Source organism: Temnothorax americanus, unplaced genomic scaffold, assembly GCF_048541705.1.
Source record: "Temnothorax americanus isolate GAGA-0224 unplaced genomic scaffold, ASM4854170v1 Scaffold73, whole genome shotgun sequence".
Classification (NCBI taxonomy): domain Eukaryota; kingdom Metazoa; phylum Arthropoda; class Insecta; order Hymenoptera; family Formicidae; genus Temnothorax; species Temnothorax americanus.
This window is the reverse complement of record NW_027509796.1, coordinates 507,058-526,525: the sequence shown is the minus strand read 5'-3', so window position 1 is coordinate 526,525 and position 19,468 is coordinate 507,058. Positions and strand designations below refer to the sequence as shown.

Sequence of the window (19,468 nt, the reverse complement as noted above, 5' to 3'; positions counted from 1 at the left end):
GTGTACCTAATCTAACCCAATAAAATTTCAAGTATCCATGAAATTTTATTTAAAGGTTAGATTAAAGGACTCTAAATATGCAATTAACAAATAGATTTATTTTATATATAAGAACGTTATATAAAAACATTTCTTTCTTTAAATGTATTTCATTAGCCTTTATTGCTATATATTATCTTTGGTCCGGCTATTGCAGTAATGCACTGATCCCACTGATACAAATCTGGTATTTTTTCCTTTCAGGATCAATTTTCTTCATCTTGATTTTCTTCTCGGTTCTCTTCTCTGTTCTCTTCTTGGTTATCTTCTTGGTTATTGTTTATCTTTTGTCTGTTGAAACGCTCAGGAGCATGGGCTAACCATATTTTAATTAGCGCTGCAATTTGATCGTCGGAAACATCTGAATGTGATTTTCGAATCACACCTAAAAAATAAGATATTTGTATTACTTCTGTAAAATTTCTTGACAATTTCAATGTAATATGGTTATAGTATTGTAACAAATGTTATACATATTTATAATATTACAAAAATATTGTATAAGTCATGAGTTACAGATTTAACAATAATAAAACAATGAAGATTGCTTTTAAATATTGAACTTACTCATAATAACTTTGCATATATGCAAAGTTGAAAAAATTTCTTTCTTTTTGGTTCCAAGCCAACTATATTTTGTAGCTAGTTCATTCGAAAATATGCGTCTTATTAATCGAATGCAAAAAGTTCTCATATTGCCACTCCTTGCGCGACACAATTGTTTAATCTAAAATAAATTCCAATTTGCATTAATATGTTGTAATTATATAAATAAGAAATATAACTGTAATACCACAATATTATTTTCTAACAGCTATTGTTATTAGTGTACATCCACGGTAATCGATTCTGTCCCTCAGACAATTTTCCAAACTGAGAAGTCACCATTATCTTTCTACATGCTTGTAGTTTATGATTAAAGTAACGACTAGAGCTTATTGCTCGTTACGTTAATCATGAACTGTAAGTATGTAAAAAAATAGCGACTTTTCAGTTTGGAAAATTGTCTGAGGGACAGAATCTATTACCGTGGGTGTACGATCTTCTAAAATAAAGAGACCGTTATCGATTTAGATTTTTCAGTAAAAAAATATTTATAAATATATATTTGTTACAGTAATATGAACGTTGACCTACCAGTTCATTTCGATAACCTTCATCATTTTGTAGCTTATCTTCTAAAGTATCTAATTCGGTTTGATTTTTCAATGGAAAATCTTTTGTCGTATCCATGTTTTCCTGTTTTTTGTCAATAATATCAATTGACAATTTATTTGCGATAAGCTTTACGCTTTTTTTAATCTTCTTAATGTTGTCTATCGCTGATTCAAAGGTTATTATTTTCGTAATAATGTAGTTTTTAAAGTTTTCTGAAAAAAATTTTAAATTTATAATTATGTAAAAATATATGATTTTTTAAAGAATGTTTGGATTATACAATACGCGCGCGCGCGTACACAAGACGCATTATTTCAGCACCAAGTTCTTGCTATGACCGTCGGTAGGCCTCTTTCGATTTTAATTTAATGTTATGAATTATCAACTTTAACTTAATTTTATTACAAAAATATTATAAATTCAAGCTTAGATGTACGTTATTATTACTGTGTATGTATATACTGTGTTTGTATATACTATATAAATCCAATTATTAAATATAATTTAAAACAAAAATTACATACTCACCATCTTTAGAATTAGAATTAGAACTCGTTGTTGAAAGTGGCAATCTATCCCCAGACAATTTTTTAGCAGATGGTAAATATATTTTCTCTAGTGGCTCTGAAAATTATACAAAATGTTATATATGAATTCAATTATTAAATATAATTTAAAACAAAAATTGCATACTCACCATTTTCAGAATTAGAACTCGTTGTTGGAAGTGGCAATCTGTCCCCAGACAATTTTTTAGCAGATGGTAAATATATTTTCTCCAGTTGCTCTGAAAATTATACAAAATGTTATATCATTAGTATTTCAATATTTTTACATTAAGCTGCATGTGTAATAGAAGAGAAGGCGATATTATGGACACTCGTTTACATTTCATTTAAAAACTTTAACAATAATCGAAATTTTGTGTTGAAACTGGAACAATTCTGCTCGTGAACGTAGTGTTTAATAGAGTGCAGATTCAAAGTTATGAAATATTTATTACATAGGATATTAGTGATTTCATTGAAATATATTGAAAAATTATACAACGATTGCGGCTCTAACTTTTCTTGATTTTTTCAAGAATTCTTCTTTTTCGGTGCCAGAGTTCAAATCAGATGTATCTTCGGCCTCTTTTAACTTCTTCATTGCTCTTACGTAAGAAACTCTGCAACAAAATAATATAATTAAAATAAAATTGTATTGTTAAACTATATTGTTAAGGAATAGCAACATATACAAAAATAATACATTCACTAAAGACATATAACGTCGCTTACCAAATGTCCCAAATATCTTTTTTATAGAATGGCTCGCCCACGTTGATTCCGGATCTATCATCTGCTTGATTGCTTTATCATAACTCTTGTTATTTGTGAAATTAGGCCAAAGGGCACTTCGTAGATCTTGACTTAACCAATTTGTAGGGATAACTTGTAGACCATCCATAAACTCTACGACCGCATAACACGTCTTTTCGGTCATTCTGTGTCAATAAACATACAATTTATGTTTCCATATGAATTAATGAATATGCAGAAAAACTGCATATTTTTCATTTTCATAAGGTAATTTTACATATTTGTTTATAATGTTATGTAATGGCCACGATTTTAAATTGGACTGTGAGCACACGATATAAGTACCAAGTAGCGACGAAGGACAAGGAATATTATACAGATCTTCTTTATCTAAGAATTCGTGACCTATGATCATTGGAATATTTCGTTCTGTACAAAAAGCAATATTTTGTACTGATACAATGGCACCACATGTTAAGCCACAACAATTATCCGCTAATGACCCAGCTTTTAATGTTATTCCCTTGTACTTAGATTGGTCTCTTTCGATTCATTTCTGTTAAAATATAATATGTACTTATACAATGAGTCAATATCAACACATAAATATCATAAATGCAGAAAATCATATTTTAAATACAAATATTTTACAGTTATTTAAAAAACAAAATTTTTAACTGTGAAATATTTGTATAATATTTGCAATGTCGGGATACTTACTTGGAGACTATTTGAAGAGTCACAAGGCCGGGATTAAACACCAAAGAATGTCTTTGGACGAATGACAGATGTCACGGAATCTGTGCTGCAACAAAATAAGAAATTAATTAATGCGTACTAATAATGTACATTAAAGGCTGCATTCACTGCCAAAATATAAAGGCCAAAATTTGCTGCCAATACTAAAATTATATAACATACGTAACGTAAACTATACATTTTTAGTACTGACAATGATCTTCGGAACAACCAAAATTGTCGAGTTATATAGAAAATGCGGTAAAGCCTCTTTACGCAAACCGGTGATTTTCCGAGCACCCGACATATAGGTTACGTTCTGTCTCACAAATAATGCTCATTCAATCCAATCAATATTGGCTCTCGTTCCCCAGCAGGAACGTTATGGCCATACGAATAATGCGCATAATGCATTTTTTATTCTCGTAATAATCAGTGAACAATAATAAGGCCGGATATATGCCTTATATGCGCATCATGCGTGACACGGAACGCATTTCATATTACAATTCCAATTGTCTAATTACTGAAATGTATATTATACGTACCACGAAACTTTTCACACTGGATTTCACAAACACACTGTTGCTACCGGTACCCAAACACACTGCTCTATGCAGGAATAGCGGATCATAGATCGAAAGTCAGCAGCATAACCAACAATGGCCAAGCAAGAAGAAACCGAAACAAAAAACATAGCAGATGGCGCTGAGATTATTGTAAACGCGATCAAGTAACATTATTTTGAAAAGATAAAATAATAAATTATTAATTATTAATTTATTATTAATAATTAAATTAATAATTAATTGTATTAATAAATTTTTTAATTGTATTTTATTACATTAATTATTAATTATTTTATATATTAATAAAGATAATATCGTAATCTAACAATAAAGATAATAAAACATATATATCTAATTGTTTATTTCGTAATTAAGATGCGTGGATAAAAGCTTATCAATCCTGTGCATATACGTATCAGTAGCACTTCCTGAGTCAATCCTGGAGAATATACGAGCACGAATGAACACGTACGTATTAGTTTTATATCCTGCGTCAATCCTGTGCATATACGTACGCGGATATCCTGAAAAGCGATATTCCACGATATTCTCAGGATGACCCTAGGCTGATACGGATGATCGTAGTATGATCAGTATCAAAATGGGATGATACTCAGGATATCGTGTGCTGTATGGGGTACTAAACTATATTATATTTTTTCTGTTTTATGCATTTCTTTCGTTCATTTTTATTGACATGTAGTATATAACCTCAAATTGTAAATTCTTTGCCTGTCTGTTTTTGGAACCAAGAAAAGAGAACTTTTATCTAACAAATAATCTTGACAGATGGATGTCTAGTAGATTTAACTTTTGTAAATGTTCTTTCACTTTTCTGAACTAATTCTTTAAAACATCTTAATTCTGTTGCTGATGCTGAATTTATTGTCAAATTTTGAGCGATTCTTGGAGTCACATCTGGATGTCTAACGACAAAAACTTTAGCTATCAGTATCTGCCTGGTTTATTATCCTTGAAAGGAGACTCAGTGATCAGTTTCTGCACTGCACACTGAAGATATTGATATTTTGTTACAGGAAAATCTTTTTGGCTGCAACAGAAAATCCAGTCAACATCTTCAATGTCTGCAGAAACTTATCACTGAGTCCTTTAAAGGATATAATAAACCAGGCAGGCACTGGTGGAAAAGTTTTTGTCGTAGACATCCAGATGTGACTCCAAGAATCGCAATAAATTTGACAATGAATTGAGCATCAGCAACAGAAGATATTTTAAAGAATTAATTCAGAGAAGTGAAAGAACATTTACAAAAGTTAAACCTACTGGACATCCATCTGTCAAGAGTATTTGTTAGATGAAAGTTCTTTTTTCTTAGCTCCAAAGGCAGACAGTGTATTAATGGCTCGTAAAGGATCAAAGTCTTTATAAAATTGTACATGTGCATGGTGATGAGAAAGAAAGCACAACTATTTTGTTCACAGTAAATGCTAAAGGTACTATATTAACACTTATTTTACCACTTATGATCCTTTTCTGATATAAAAAGACACCAACAACTATTATAAACAGTCTGTTAAAATGTGTTGTATTGAAGTTTTAAGTGATTTAAATCTAATTATTAAATTAGTAGTAAAAATAAATTATTTATTAGATTGTAAAACCATTTTTTTAATTAATAATAAATATATTTATTTATTTAAAACATTAATAATAAAAATAAATTATTTATTAGACTGTAAAAACTTTTTTTAAGACTATATATTTTCTAACCTCTTAAGGTTAGAAACACAAGGTGGTCTAACCTCATTTCTTTTTATCCAATATTTTTATATTTTTAACTTTTCTAATGTTTTTTATTAACTTATTTATTATTTCTTTCTTGCTTTTTTACTCTGCGAAAAAATTCCTTTCATTAAAATTATTTTAATACACTTCAAAAGTCATGGCTAGTTACTAGGACCTCATAATTTGGACGCTGGGACAATCGCATTTTGGCTGGTTATGTTATGTATTGGTATGTACATCGATGTCTACTACATTTTTATTTAATTTAAATAAAATACCGCAAAAAATATCACTTTTTTTACTCGTTTAAGTAGAAAATTAATTTTATGTATTAGATTTAAGATTTATTTTCTTCGTATGCTTAAGTGGCCAGTTATTGGTACTTTTACTTATATCGTCAAGGGCTGCGTTCGGGAAGCGCGCTATTAGCGCTATTGCATCGTTCTATCTTTATCGCTCATCAGGTGTAAAACAAGGATAAAATAAGCAAATAGCACTAATAGCGTCTTCCCGAACGCACCCAAGGTAATCCTTCTAAATAATATAATCAACTTCTTTTCAGAAATTATCGGGATCCGTGAGAGAGACACGCAAGATATGAAAGATGGATTCCCGAGATATAAGAAAATGGAAAATGGAAAATGAGGCTCCATGACGTGCATGTAGGTTAGATTAAATTGTTTACGAATCTGACATTCATCAAATTATCGATTACATTCTTGATTTTTCACACGATACAAATAACGATATGAAGATGAGAGCTGATAAGTTTTTTTTAGATAATATGAGAGCAGTAGCTTCAAAGTCATCACGTTTTAAAAATCCATGAAACAGTCGAATTAAGATTCCAATGGAATCTCTTTCTCCATGCGTGTCAATATGATATTACGGTCCGTCTCATTAGGTAAACGCGATCTGTCTCCTGTCTTCAGCGACGCTCTCATGTCCAGGCACATAACGTCGGTGTTCAAAGAGTGCTGTTTGTCTTCCAAATTCTTGTCGATACGTATGAGCAGAGATTCCAGACTGTTGTAGCTTGCTCTAGAATATTGATTAAACTTAAAGCATTTAAAAAGAAAAAGGAATGATAGATGATTATCTATTAGTTAACAGTATCAAATGCAAAATACGTACTTTGCATGCGCGATCATCTTAACTAGATCCTCCTCGGTCTGTTTTAATTGCAGCGCTTCGTTCTTCAACCCTGATTCAACTTCGTCCTTACAGAGTTCCGGGCCAGGCCGATGAACGCGATTCTCTAATCGTGTTTCGACGCATTTCATCGGGGCTATTTTACTCATCAGCGTTCCTTCCAACTGGTTTATTTCACTTCCCAACATTTCCATTTCCTTCTGTACCTATTTGTATTGAAAAATGCAGATGAGAACAAATTCTCTTTCTTACCATATGAAGAGTACAAGGAAAAAACGATCAAAGTCCACTTTTTATCAAAATCGATCTGATCATGCTATCTTATGGCATTTTCAAAGAACTTTCATAATTCTTACCTGTTTTGATCAAAAACAGTTACAAATGGAAATAAGACCGAAAGATGTATCGTGCTGAGGAAAAACGATCATTATCTATGCATTTGTGGAGAAGAATTATCAAAGTCCATACAATGTAAATACTAACTTTATACTTTTTCAATAGCTTCCTAAGATATCTAATCTCTTATTAAAACTCAAAATTTGTGCTTTTCTCAAAATTCCTTCAGATGGACATTGATCGTTTTTCCTCTTCATATAATTGATATTTGTCAAATTGTTGAATTAATTGTTTGATTTAGTCCTAGTCTGAACACCTTGAGCTTCTGCCATTCCAGTTCGTTTCTGGCCTTTTGCGTTTGATAAATCTTCTTCCTCAGAGTGTAATCCGTCGCGTCTTGTTGAGCTCTAATATCATTCCATGCATGTTCCCTCATTACACGGGTAGTTTCACGGAAAGTGTAACATTCACTCAATTCATCGTCGGCGGACGACTTGGAACAACCGCATCGGTCCAGCCAAACCTCGTACGTGATTGAACTGTTAAGGTGGAAAGGACCAAGTTACGAAGATGGTATAAATGATTGGTGATATGGAAATAATACTTTACCTTGTTTTATCAATAGCCAACGTTTTAGGCTTGTAACTTAAATTTGCACAAGCATGATCCAATTCGAGATTCTTCCTGTCTATTCTAATAGTTTCGATTTTATCCTCTATGTCCAAGCTCAGCTTAAATTTGAAGGCCTCCAAGCGATTTAGCTTTTCCCACGCGGCCTGTACTCTGCGAGATGAAAAGGAATTAAATAAAAGAAGAGGTAATTAATTTTTTTTCTATTACGCATCATCGGCTTGATCACCTTTTGGTCAATGCTTCGTGAATATTCGCGATCATGTGGAGCTCCTTCTTCAGCTCGATATCAGCCTCGTCGTACGTGAGCTCGGTTCCTCTACGGCAGTCCCTCATCGAGATGCACTCGGTGACGATACGCAGAGGCTGAGTTATGTTTTCAATTTCTTTCTCCGTGTTGCTTTTCTCGTCGTTTAATAAGCGTATCTCGGTTATTAATTTTAGCAGCTGGTCCTCGAGCACGTCCTTCCATCTCGACAGCTCCAACACTCTGGCGAGACAAAATCTCATCGTCGGAAATGTATGTAAAAATTGAATGAAGTCAATTGTAACTTGGTCACTTCTACTAGTTCTACGAGGGCCGTTCAATATGTAATGCAACACATTTTTTTCTCATTCAAGGTTTGTTTTATTGCAGTTTTGAATACTTTTTCCTCATTATTGGCTACAAAAACCTATTTTTCAACATAATCTCTATTTAATTATATGGTCTTACGTCACCTAGATGTAAAAGCCTGTGTGCTCTTGCGGGACCACTCTATGTGAGAAACGACCAAACGACAGTCCATTGTACAACCTAAATCTTGCACCTTCTGACTTTTATCTCTTTGGTCTTCTGAAAGATGCAATCCTCAAGAACAGATATGGCAATTCTCTGACAAGGAAGTCATAGCCAAAGTTAGAAAGTGGCAGAGTGATACTGCAAAGGCATACAGGCTTTCACATCTAGGTAGCATAAGGCCATAGAATTAAATGGAGACTATATTGGAAAATAGATTTTTGTAGAATTGTGGAAAAATATGGTGTATTTAAAACTGCAATAAAACAAATCTTGAATAAGAAAAAAATGTGTTACATTACTTATTGAACGCCCCTCGTAACTGCAAGGGGACAGAGAACCAAATCGAATTAATTGTAACATTTGTCAATAATGTTGAGTGACTCGCGATCACCTGTCCGCTATTCGAGCATCGTTTATGTAGGTGTCCCATTTCGTTCTCACGTTCCCCTCGGAACGAGTGGTCTTGCTCGAATTGCGTAGCCGGCAGGCCTCGGATCTTCTGATATCCGCGCTGTGTCGAAGCTCCCATTGTTTTGTGTACCAGTCCGACAGACCGATATGAGGCAAAGGCTTCTCGTAAGTACTAATGAATTTGGCCATGCTGACGTGGGAATTCGTTTAACAAAGAAGAAAAGAAAATGAGGCCGAGAGAATGGATAAAGGGAGAGGAAGCCGGAGGAAACGAGATATATTATTCTACGGCGCGCGTGGATAAACGATTCGATCGCAACGTTGTCAGGACAACGAGAAAAGGCGAGGCAAGCGAAATTGATGTATTCGTACCTCGCCAAGTCTCGTCGATCTTAGGCAAATGCAAATCTTCGTTCTGACAGATCTTTAATAACATTTTTGAGTTTTAATAATATTTCTTTGATATTGTCATAATAATTTTGTTAAATCGCTAACATTAGCTGAAGGATCGAATGCAATCGATCCAACGCGTGCCTCGAAGAAATTGACATTTGCTGCGTTCTGATATTCACACTGTCAGTACTGAAAATTTATATTTTACGTCACATACATTATAGATACTGGCTGCATATTCATTGTCAGTACTAAAGATCTATAGTAACGTAAAATATAGATTTTCAGTTTTTTTAAAGATATTTCTTTCATTCAAGACATTTCTTTGGTCACCCTGATGGAAAAATGTCTCAGAATTCATATTATTTCATAACATTAATCAGAATTTCTATAAAAATCTTCAGACTTTCTCAAAATACTCAGAATTTTTCAAATTTTTTTATATAAATTGGAACATTTTTCAGAAAAGTTCAGACAAAATAAGAATAAAATATTTCAAATTTTTCCAGCCAACATATCTTGGGTAGAAATTTGAATAAACATAAAAAAATCTATGCAATTTTTCAGAAATTTTTATATAGATACTGAAATATTCCAAAAATCCTCATCTAACTATTTCTGAAAGTATTCGAGAAATTATATATATTTTTTCAGAATTTTTTTACAAGTCTCAATTCTCACAAAATTTCTGAGAAAATATGAGAAATTTTTTTCGCCAGGACAGACTGCTCGTAGTAAACACTAAGTAACATACAATTTGCAAGTTAGAATTTTTTACTCAACAATGTAAATATATTATAATAATATACGCATATGTAAGTTGGAAATTCTAACTTGCGTGTAAGTTGCATGTTACTTGGTGTTTGCTGGGCTTGTACTCGATTTTTTGATTGAAGTGACGTGACGTTCATTTCAAAATAAATGAATCACTTTTAATTATTGTTTTTATTTTTTAAATCTTATATATTTACATATATATATTACATACAGAACACAAACAACGATTAATTTATTAAAGAAAGGATTTCCAGAGGGGGAATGGTAGTGTCTCTTCACGGTATCGCGATTTCACTAAAATTCGTATAACGCCATTTAATATATCGATTCGATGACGAATTCAAACTGCACCGTTGTCTTCCGGTAATATCCATGATCAACATGGCCGTCTCACGCAAAGGCCGGCAGCAGTAGAAAACGTCATCCTTAAAGGTATAGTAGAAATATAGCGTAGGATCGGTCGCATCTCATACGAATTTTCATTCCCCGTTGACGATAATTCTCAGCGGTTTATCATTCATTTCGCGGTTTCATCATTTCGGTGAAAAAAGTCGTTCGATCCTCTCGACGAATTTCGGCGACGCATATACGTCGTAAACGGGCTTTGTTTCAGCTGCACTTTCCTGCACTTTTTGTGTTGGAAGCGAAGCAAGCACTCGTACTTATATATGAAGCTTCGTAGGAAGAAGAAACGAGGTGCAGGGAGTGTAAGTGAAATGTACGGTAAATACGGGGCCTACTTGTCACGGGGGTAAGGGGAAGTTGACCGGAAGTCAATCCAGACAATACAGCTTCTGGCAGTTTCGGCAACGTAAAAGAAAATGGAGGGTTACTCGCCGACAGATAGAACAGATAAATATCGGGAGAGAAATGTTGCCGACATTAACATTGGATTAAGTACAATTGGCTCGCTGTCAAATCATGTTTGATACCCCCAAAAGAGCGTAAAACTCATAATAATATCGTGATGACATCATTATGACTTTATTCATTACTTAAAAGTTACCTGAACATATCCAGACAATTTTTAAGTGATGAATAAAGTCATAGGTATGTACGTCATCATGATGTCATATGAGTTTATGTTCTACTTAGATTGTCAGTATTGCTGCACAATCGATGGCCTCATCGGTAAATCTATCTCAAAGAAATACAACATTCTCGAAAATATACGCGAAGAAATATAATATTCACGAAAAAATACGTGAATTTAAATAGATTGAAAAGAATCTGTCTCTTCTCTACGAAATTAGGTATCTAATTTTTCATATTGGAAATTGATTTTCAATTTTTTTTTAGGTTTGAGACTCAAATTTAACTTGTGCATTGCATTTTTGAGTTGCACCGAGTGCTATGAATGCAGAGACGAATCTCGCATATATACATAATCGTTTCAATCGCGTATATATTTGCTGTGATAAAAGGTGTCGCAGACTCCCTCGCGTGTTACTTTCTCTACCCAGGCATATTACTTTCATATCATATACGTTATTTTAACGTATGTAACGTAAATGTAATGTAACATTTCACAAACGTTTTTAAGACATTTTGAAATAAGAAGCAATACAGTGATATGCTAACACTAAAGAAAAATGATAATACATCATCTTGTACATTTATTGAACAAAATGTCGCTAAATATTTCTCGTAATAAAAATTTATTCCTTGGTATTATTTTCCAAAGGAAGACAAGGCAAAAATTATTTGCTATATGATCACATAAAAAGAAATTAACTAGATATAACCTCTACATTAGTAAATAAATTCCTTTACGTATGCAGGTGATATTTATACTATATGCTTAACATATGCGTCATATTAACGATAATTTAATAAAAATGTTGAGGGGCCCCAAGTACGGCTCTCATCTACGAAACGTCTTGGCACGGGCCTGTCGCAGTAAATCACATGATCGATGACGTATTGACGCATGCGCACGAAAGTCCCGCCCGAAAAGCGTTCTCTCTGATTCGTAAATGACTGTACCCGGTACCGGACTGTACCGCGATACTCTGCGTGGCAACATACGCGGACGTGCGGGACGTGGAGAGTGTACCGGGGTGTAAAGAAGCTAGAATGCGCGCGCACTGTTACCGAATACGAGCGTGAACTTCCTTGCAGCAGCTCGAGAACACAGCGGGAAGGGATTCGTGATTCGTCGGCGTTGGTCGGCGTATTACTCTCACGAGCGAGCGAGGTGAAGGCCGGCGGAGCGAGAGAAACCGAGGAAGAACGCAAAGGGGCTGAAGAGAAAAAGGAGGGGGGAGAAGTAGAAGAAGAACAAGGAGGAGCGAGAGGTCCGAGTGGTGCTGTCGGCGTCGCGGAAGGAGATCGTCGTCGAGGGAATCGTAGAAGCCGAAGGCGGGCTGCGCGCCAAAGTGTACCGTGGAGGTATTATGCGTCGGCTCAGCATGAAGAACAAGCGTAGAAAGTCGGAAACGACGAGCGATAGCGAGGCGGAGGAAAATGTCGGCGCACGCGCGTCCAGCGACAACGGCGAGTCGCAGACCGGTAGGAACAACAACAACGCACAAAAGTCCGCCACGAAGAGACGCTCGTCGCGCGGTGCATCGCTGCAGAAGCCAATGGCGCAGGCGGACGACGACGCCGAGACGGCACGCTCGTCGCGCGGTGCATCGCTGCAGAAGCCAATGGCGCAGGCGGACGACGACGCCGAGACGGCGGATGCCGTGGACGCCGCGTCGGCGGAGCCGGAAGAGCGGGAAAACGGCGAAAAGAAACAGTCTCCGAATAAGCGCCGAAAGAAGGAGGATCCACGAGCGTCCACCTCCGCCCGCGACAAGTCCGGACCTGAGGACGAGTATGAGGTATGACGGTGTTTATCTTACAGTTTCCCTCCATTATCCGCGCGTCTCCGATCGCCGGTTACGCTCGGAATTTGGATTAGCAACGCGAGCGACCGAGCGATCATATATCGCGGAGAAATCAAATTTCCTCTTTTCTCACGTCTAAAAAGCATTTTGCTTTTCTCGCATATAGCTGACTTTCGGGACGTTGATTAGGTTGTTGCATCGTTACATCGACGACGCGACGACGTCGACGTTCGCTTTGTACGACGATCATTGGTCAGGCGCATGGTCCCCTCCCTCCTTTTTCCATCCAATGAGTGTTACCGCGCGGTGAGGAGCGCGCGAGATACATGAAGTTAGCAACAGGGATAAAATAAATACTTTACAATGAAACAGAATATCCAAAAATTGGGTTGTATTTAAAAAATTAGTGCTTGAGAAAAAAGTTTTAAGAAGTTTAAGAATAAAAATTTATTACAAAAGTTTTTGAAAATTTTCTTACTATTTTATTTTGAATTTTTGTGAATTTTCTGAGGCATTTCTGTAATAGGCTGACTATAAAAAATATTTTTAACATATCAAAAACCTCAAATACTTCTTCTCTCATGTGTTAAAAATGTTAAGAATATATATATATATATATATTTTTTTTCTTTTAGGTTGCAAAACTCATCAATATTCGTACCATTAAAGGTCGTCGACAATTTTTGGTAAGGTGGAAGGGATATGGAGAATCCGCAGACACTTGGGAAAATGAGAAGGATTTGAATTGTCCTACGTTAATGGAAGACTTTTTAATGGAAGAACAAGATAAGGAAAGAGAAATGAGGTCGACGAAAACAGTATCGGCCAAAACAGATAAATCTAAAAAGTCTAAAAGTACTACCAAGAAACAAACAGATAATGGTACGTTATATCGTCGTTTATAATCATTTTATCGTAAAACATTTATTTATTGTAGAAATAATCTCACGCATTTGTATCATTTTTCTAGACGAGCAAAATAACAAAGGCGATAAAGAGACCTCAAAGGAATTTGAGGTCGAAAAAATTATTGAGGTACGTTTTAAGAAAAATGGCGCAAAGGAATTCTTAATTAGATGGAAAGGATTCAGTACATCCGACGACACTTGGGAACCAGAAAAGAATCTGAATTGCTCAGAACTCATCGCCAAGTTTATGCAGAAGGTAGAAAAAGCAAAGACCTCCGAAATGCGAGAACTCAGAACTAATCCGGCACACACTAAACGATACACGTTGTCGACAAGCGAACCCGGAAGAAGATTATCAAAACGTAACAGAGACAAGCAAAGGTACTTCATCACTTCCAATCGAGAACCGTGTCTACAATCGTGCATTTTTATTACATTGTATTAACAACAAAAATGCATATTCTTTTGCAGGGCGACTTATCATGAATGTGATGACTAAAGAACATCGCAGTATCAACATCTTTATTTTTAAAAAATAAATATAGATATATATACAGATATATATATATATATATATATATATATATATATATATATATATATATATATGTATGTATATGTATACACATATATATAGTTTGTAGTTTAAAAAAGAGTGAAAGATAATTTGAGAGGAAAAAATATATATCAAAACATGAATAATTTGCTATTACAATATTAGAAGCATACAGCGTATGCACGTCCTCTCCTCAAGGAAGTGAAGACTCCGTGCGAATAAGATGCGTATATATATATACACGTACACACACATACATACACATGCAAGTGTTTATTAATGCAAAAAGACTAGAGTTTTCAGGATATTTATATTACCAAACGCGATTTGTGACGTAGTGGTTTATTTGAATGTATAACACAAAGGGAAAGATGTATATGGTGATTTCTCGCTTTTGACGTCATAACTGGCTACGAGAGCCGAAAAACTGAACGAAAAAAAGAGATGAAAAGAATAATTAAAATTTATTAAAATTGTATGAAGTGTAGGAAAGGGAAAGTATTACTTTCTCCCACGTGACATATGCGTCTTGAAAGATGTGCACAGAATATATAAGTTATGTTCGAGTAATGTCGCATTTATTATTCTACATTACGGTTACGACATGTATTCACAAATTTGAAGTAAAAAATATCTTGCATTTGAAATCGTTCTTTATCCATTATTTTTAACTACTACTATGTAATATTAATTTTACGATGTAAGATGCAATCGTAACATCTCGGACAGATTTTTAAAAAGATAGAAGCTATCGGTACATGTACGTCCCAATGGAAAAAAAACAAGTTACTAATTTTGTCGAAACGCAGTATAAAGTTATTATAATTTTAGCATAAGGAAATTAAAAGAAAAACACTCATGTTTAAGAAGATAAATTTATTTAATCATTTTACACACGTTCACTCCTCTTTACCTCCTTTACTTGCAAACCTAAAAAAAATTTTTCAATTATATTATACACAAGTCTTAAAATTTTTTTAAAAATGCAATATATATTATAATTATAAGCGTTAAGGCTTATAATGAAAAATATGAAAAATATAAGGAACAGATATTGGCGATTAGGACCAAAAAATCAGGAATAAAACCAGATGGACAATGAAAAACACGGGCAATAGATTTTTAACCTATCGGAAGCCGTGTATCAATACTATACCAGCTTTATTTCTGATTCCTTAAGGTCCTTGCACAATGCCAGGCAACGCAATAGGAACAGGGAATACAAATAAATCATTTATAAATGCAGAATAAACAGTGGCATAGGCAATGGACACATACTACGTTTACGCGAGCGTTACTACCAAATCCACTTTACGCGAAGGAATTATCTTGACAGTTTCCGTCACGTTGAAAATTCTATGCCTATTGCCAACCAATCATAGGATTCAAATTGGTTAAGGTTGTAATTAACAAATTTTTGATTATTTCCTGTTCCTATTGCCTGTTGCCTGGCGTTGTACACGGCAAGGGCCTTTAGTTCTAATCGCTAATGTCTGTTCGTTCCTTATGTTTTTTATTGTACGAAGGCCCTTAGAAAGTACTGTCATATCATTAATACAAACTATAAAATGTAATCGCCAGTGGAATTTGTTATACCTGGTGGTAAGGATTGCTTGAGCTTCTCAGCCTTTTCCTTATCTGTGATTACGAGGGTATACAGAAATCGGGAGCAGCGAACCTTGAACTTAACATTGTCAGCGTTCTTCTTGATTTTCACAGCTGAAAAAAAAAGCAGGGAAATTATACGTGCCCAAAACTAGACTCACAAGGAAGATACGTTTGAATTAAAGATATTTTACACTTTGCGTCCTTCCTCCTGGCTTTCAGCAGAAAGTCCTTGATTTCTTTGATTTCTCGCGGCTGGAAATATAAAACAAAATATCATTTACGCACCTACCGATTTGACCAAAACTCAATTTTGAGGTTACGTTGTCACAGATATGTTATCTTGACATCAAGCCAGTGAAATAAAAAGCACATGTTTTTGTTCATATCTGAAAATGCGTAGAATGTAGCCAAGTTAAAAAAAGTTAAACAACAGACTCACCATTTTTTGTGATTCGTTAGGATAATTAGATCGACCTGAAACAGAATAGAATTTCGATGAGAAACTTATAACGAAATGCAAAACGATTCGGGACACGTAAAACAATGTGTTTTTTCGAGCGAGCGCGAAGTAACATTTTTGCAAAACGATAAACGATGACGAACGAACGATACGGATACAAAATAAATTCTGCAAGAGCACGCTATACTCACTCCAAGCGCACGCTGCGTAGAAAGAAAGGGAAGGGAATGATGCAAACACCTGAAACACCAGCGATAATGACGATCAGTAGTCGGCTTTGGTTAGTTTCGGACGCCAGTCAAATCAGCAACTGAATTCGAAATAAAATCCAGGTAATAATTTTAGGAAGAATTTTATAGGGGCACAATTTCGACGGGAATAATTTATACAGATGTTGATGAAGATAACAAACCATATTTGCATTCAAATTTCTTAAAAAATTGAAATAACAATTTTCGGGACAAATCAGCTGTTTCGTCGGTAAAGTAGGGATCCTTGGAAGCCAAGGATCAACTCTGTTCCGAAAGAGAGAAAGAATTAGAAAAAAGAAGAAGATGAATACAGCCTCTTTCACGATTTAAAATGGAAAGAGAGGTCAAAGTATAGACGAACATAGCTATTTTGAGGCGCGAGCCGAACTGAAATAAACATATATTAAGGGGATCCATCTATATATACATATCTGGATCAATCTAGACTAATCTAGAATCTATATAAATACATATATATTCATGGACTGCTCAGTTATCTCGTTCATATCGCCCAATATCGGTCTCGCGCCGTGCAAGAGGAAACAGCCGGCCGCGGACGTCGCGCGTTTGCAACTTTGCAGTCGCGAGATATCTTGCTTCCGGTCTTTCTATTGTACTTATTTACGTTACGCGTCCGTTTTGCGTCTGATCGAGTCGAGCCAGGCGCGATTGGAGAGCTTGGAGCTGGTCAGCTGAAGCAAAGCGTACATACACGCAACATTTATCGTCAAACGTAACGGATCTCGAACAATCTCGACGCAGCCGCGTGAGCTGACGGGGATTCGGACAGGCGCGCACGCGATCGTGTTCCGCATCGACGTCGCCGAGGGTACCGATTAGGCCGTCTCGTCTCGCCGGGGGAGTCGATGCTAGACGTGGAGACGCAGCATGGAAAGCACGGAACAGCCGAGCAACGAGCAGAAACCGAAAGACAGGTTAGTCGGCCTGCTGGACCACATTGAGGCTCACGTAGAGCAACTGCGAAAGGATGCCGCCAGGCTCATGGAGGAGAAGGATGGCCTGCTGACGACCTTGGACACCCTCAGAAATAACGACATGCTGTTCGCCCTCGAGGAGCGTGAGTAGACTTAATTTACGTTGCCACGATTAAAGGAAGACCCAGAGTATTTCGGTCTAACCGAAACCGAAATTAGAATACTGAGTGGTGCTGGGAGAAGAACAGAGTGAGAAAGAGAAAGAGAGAGATATTTTACTCCTTGAATGATAGGTATTATTTAATCTGTGATAATATAACATAAATATTAATGTATGTTGTACCTAATAATTCATCTTTGACCTTGGGAGAAAACAAGTCTGAAGAAATGTTTAAAATAATGGGATAAGTCATGTATGGGTTATTAAATACAAAATCTGTCATATATATATGTATATATATGGAACATATATATATGTTCCAAATTGAATACTGTTAATTTTCTTTGAAATAACATTAAAAATACTTTTCATATCTTTATTCAGCTGATCGGGACGATATCTTGAGGTATGCGGATAGATTGTCCATGCGCTGTTCCACTGTAGATGTATTGGTTACAGTCCAACGGGATCATGTTCAAGAGGAAGCGTTGCATCAGGTATTTGAGACTCGATTACAATATCCTGTAAAGGTTATTCAAAGTATAAAGTAATTTCATAGTCCAATGACTGATCAAATTATTGTTGAATCTAGGTTAATGGCCTGATCGACAGCTTAGTCATAGGCTTGCGACAAGATCCAAACGGCACTCGGCAGCGATGCGCAGAATTCATGAACGCATGCTCCTCCCATAGCATAGGACATTCCGATAAAGTCTTCGAGACCGCCATTCTCGGATGCACGTTGGATGATCAAAAGCGAGTCAAGAAGAGACTGCAGGGATTGCTCGATTACATCGACAAGATGCACATCTTGGAGATGACACAGTAAATGACACAAAGAGATTACAAGGTGATGGATTAAGTCTGCCTCTCATTTTCCATATAAGTTTCGAGTGACGAAGCTTTTCGACGGTCTAGCGCTGTTAGCGAATCAAGAGACATTTGGGAAAGATACATTCTTTGCGCCTTTTTTGCGGGGCTAAGTTTCCATTTTTCTTCCCCTTCGCGAATAGCCGCCTCGAATGGAAATTTGGAACGCTTGGCTGTGTACAGAATGCACAGTGATCGATTGGATTTAATCTTATAGCGATGCGAGATCGATTCTGGGCGTTTATATGATTCGTGAACATATTTGAAGCACTTGGCATTTCGGCACTTTAAAAAAATTTAAAGAAAAAGGTCTTGAAAAAGCGTCCGATAACATTTTTCAAATCTGTACCGTTTTCAAATAAAGAGGAATTTCTAGAGGATGTGTACTGCAATTATAGAATTTTGAATATTATGTGAAGGATGTAATGTTGAAAATATGAAGTAAATGGGCCTCTTTTTTTACACTCACTCTAATAGGATCGTGTATTTATTTTGTGAAATAGCAATTATTAGTTTCGAGTGTAACGAGAGCGGTTCAATTATCTTATTTCATTATCAAAGATTAATTCTCCTTAGATGATTCAAGATGTTCTGTTAATTGTATTCTTGGATTAAGAATCCCTTTTTTTATTTCTTTTTTTTATTTATGGGACCTTTTCTCAAGATTTCATTTATCAAAGATAGTTTTTATTTGTAGCAAAATGTACAAAGATATTATTGCATTCTGTAATATTAAGTAAAAATACAACATTAGTTATTAAGTAACTTATTGTAAACGCTATTGCCTTAGGAAACTGTAATTTACACTGTGCTTAAGACTCCCATTTTCTCACTACGGTAGAATTGAATTATGAC

At 35.5% G+C, this 19,468-nt stretch overlaps 6 protein-coding genes across 15 annotated transcripts; 3 read left to right on the top strand and 3 right to left on the bottom strand.

Moving 5' to 3' along the window:
- Positions 1-78: 78 nt before the first annotated feature.
- LOC143906539 (uncharacterized) lies at positions 79-3,925 on the bottom strand. The gene is made up of 10 exons (XM_077422682.1): positions 3,785-3,925; positions 3,219-3,303; positions 2,844-3,054; positions 2,478-2,683; positions 2,263-2,363; positions 1,895-1,982; positions 1,726-1,821; positions 1,177-1,409; positions 607-766; positions 79-424 (listed from the first exon to the last, which is right to left on the bottom strand). Exons 4-10 carry the CDS (start codon positions 2,680-2,682, stop codon positions 246-248), a joined length of 1,062 nt encoding a protein of 353 aa, XP_077278808.1. The 5' UTR covers position 2,683; positions 2,844-3,054; positions 3,219-3,303; positions 3,785-3,925; the 3' UTR covers positions 79-245.
- LOC143906577 (uncharacterized) lies at positions 3,842-12,272 on the top strand. Of its 9 annotated transcripts, none has more exons than XM_077422757.1 (6): positions 3,842-3,969; positions 4,181-4,273; positions 4,360-4,442; positions 5,707-5,780; positions 6,114-6,213; positions 6,739-7,728. In XM_077422757.1, the coding sequence occupies exons 1-3, from the start codon at positions 3,899-3,901 to the stop codon at positions 4,373-4,375; spliced, it is 180 nt and encodes a 59-aa protein (XP_077278883.1). In that variant the 5' UTR covers positions 3,842-3,898; the 3' UTR covers positions 4,376-4,442; positions 5,707-5,780; positions 6,114-6,213; positions 6,739-7,728. The 9 variants fall into 9 exon arrangements, with proteins under 9 accessions (XP_077278883.1, XP_077278881.1, XP_077278882.1 ...); XM_077422756.1 differs by having other exon boundaries at positions 3,851-3,969; positions 4,843-5,780; XM_077422755.1 differs by having other exon boundaries at positions 3,849-3,969; positions 4,360-5,780.
- On the bottom strand, positions 6,213-12,239 carry LOC143906573 (tektin-2). 2 transcript variants are annotated; one of them, XM_077422741.1, is made up of 7 exons: positions 12,126-12,239; positions 8,842-9,051; positions 7,899-8,159; positions 7,649-7,822; positions 7,356-7,578; positions 6,686-6,909; positions 6,213-6,592 (listed from the first exon to the last, which is right to left on the bottom strand). In XM_077422741.1, exons 2-7 carry the CDS (start codon positions 9,048-9,050, stop codon positions 6,391-6,393), a joined length of 1,293 nt encoding a protein of 430 aa, XP_077278867.1. In that variant the 5' UTR covers position 9,051; positions 12,126-12,239; the 3' UTR covers positions 6,213-6,390. The 2 variants fall into 2 exon arrangements, with proteins under 2 accessions (XP_077278867.1, XP_077278868.1); XM_077422742.1 differs by lacking the exon at positions 12,126-12,239 and adding an exon at positions 10,243-10,381.
- A 155-nt stretch (positions 12,273-12,427) lies between the features above and the next one.
- LOC143906574 (uncharacterized) lies at positions 12,428-14,389 on the top strand. Its single transcript, XM_077422744.1, has 4 exons — positions 12,428-12,859; positions 13,501-13,747; positions 13,836-14,154; positions 14,245-14,389. Exons 1-4 carry the CDS (start codon positions 12,428-12,430, stop codon positions 14,270-14,272), a joined length of 1,026 nt encoding a protein of 341 aa, XP_077278870.1. The 3' UTR covers positions 14,273-14,389.
- Positions 14,390-15,190: 801 nt separating this feature from the next.
- Positions 15,191-16,708, bottom strand: Rpl38 (ribosomal protein L38). Its single transcript, XM_077422758.1, has 5 exons — positions 16,589-16,708; positions 16,377-16,411; positions 16,129-16,189; positions 15,926-16,048; positions 15,191-15,259 (listed from the first exon to the last, which is right to left on the bottom strand). The coding sequence occupies exons 2-5, from the start codon at positions 16,377-16,379 to the stop codon at positions 15,219-15,221; spliced, it is 228 nt and encodes a 75-aa protein (XP_077278884.1). The 5' UTR covers positions 16,380-16,411; positions 16,589-16,708; the 3' UTR covers positions 15,191-15,218.
- A 449-nt stretch (positions 16,709-17,157) lies between these two features.
- On the top strand, positions 17,158-18,993 carry LOC143906576 (BAG family molecular chaperone regulator 2). Its single transcript, XM_077422746.1, has 3 exons — positions 17,158-17,726; positions 18,128-18,240; positions 18,336-18,993. Exons 1-3 carry the CDS (start codon positions 17,537-17,539, stop codon positions 18,570-18,572), a joined length of 540 nt encoding a protein of 179 aa, XP_077278872.1. The 5' UTR covers positions 17,158-17,536; the 3' UTR covers positions 18,573-18,993.
- The last annotated feature ends 475 nt before the right edge of the window (positions 18,994-19,468 follow it).

Bases quoted from the DNA above. Each gene is read 5' to 3' on its own strand.
- LOC143906539 (XM_077422682.1), bottom strand. From the start codon at position 2,682: ATGACCGAAAAGACGTGTTATGCGGTCGTAGAGTTTATGGATGGTCTA. The intron at 1,822-1,894 runs GTGAGTATGCAA...TATAATTTTCAG, and splicing joins GAGTTCTAATTCTGAAAATG to AGCCACTAGAGAAAATATAT. The intron at 1,410-1,725 runs GTGAGTATGTAA...AATTTTTTTCAG, and splicing joins TAATTCTAATTCTAAAGATG to AAAACTTTAAAAACTACATT.
- LOC143906577 (XM_077422747.1), top strand. From the start codon at position 3,899: ATGGCCAAGCAAGAAGAAACCGAAACAAAAAACATAGCAGATGGCGCT. The intron at 3,970-4,180 runs GTAACATTATTT...TTCGTAATTAAG, and splicing joins ATTATTGTAAACGCGATCAA to ATGCGTGGATAAAAGCTTAT. The intron at 4,274-4,842 runs GTACGTATTAGT...ATTTTGTTACAG, and splicing joins ATACGAGCACGAATGAACAC to GAAAATCTTTTTGGCTGCAA.
- LOC143906573 (XM_077422741.1), bottom strand. From the start codon at position 9,050: ATGGCCAAATTCATTAGTACTTACGAGAAGCCTTTGCCTCATATCGGT. The intron at 7,823-7,898 runs GTGATCAAGCCG...TTCATCTCGCAG, and splicing joins CACGAAGCATTGACCAAAAG to AGTACAGGCCGCGTGGGAAA. The intron at 7,579-7,648 runs GTAAAGTATTAT...CCACCTTAACAG, and splicing joins TTGGCTATTGATAAAACAAG to TTCAATCACGTACGAGGTTT.
- LOC143906574 (XM_077422744.1), top strand. From the start codon at position 12,428: ATGCGTCGGCTCAGCATGAAGAACAAGCGTAGAAAGTCGGAAACGACG. The intron at 12,860-13,500 runs GTATGACGGTGT...TTTTTCTTTTAG, and splicing joins GACCTGAGGACGAGTATGAG to GTTGCAAAACTCATCAATAT. The intron at 13,748-13,835 runs GTACGTTATATC...TCATTTTTCTAG, and splicing joins CAAGAAACAAACAGATAATG to ACGAGCAAAATAACAAAGGC.
- Rpl38 (XM_077422758.1), bottom strand. The intron at 16,049-16,128 runs GTAAAATATCTT...TTTTTTTTTCAG, and splicing joins CAGGAGGAAGGACGCAAAGT to CTGTGAAAATCAAGAAGAAC. The intron at 15,260-15,925 runs GTATAACAAATT...AATTTTTTTTAG, and splicing joins CAAGCAATCCTTACCACCAG to GTTTGCAAGTAAAGGAGGTA.
- LOC143906576 (XM_077422746.1), top strand. From the start codon at position 17,537: ATGGAAAGCACGGAACAGCCGAGCAACGAGCAGAAACCGAAAGACAGG. The intron at 17,727-18,127 runs GTGAGTAGACTT...ATCTTTATTCAG, and splicing joins GCTGTTCGCCCTCGAGGAGC to CTGATCGGGACGATATCTTG. The intron at 18,241-18,335 runs GTATTTGAGACT...TGTTGAATCTAG, and splicing joins AAGAGGAAGCGTTGCATCAG to GTTAATGGCCTGATCGACAG.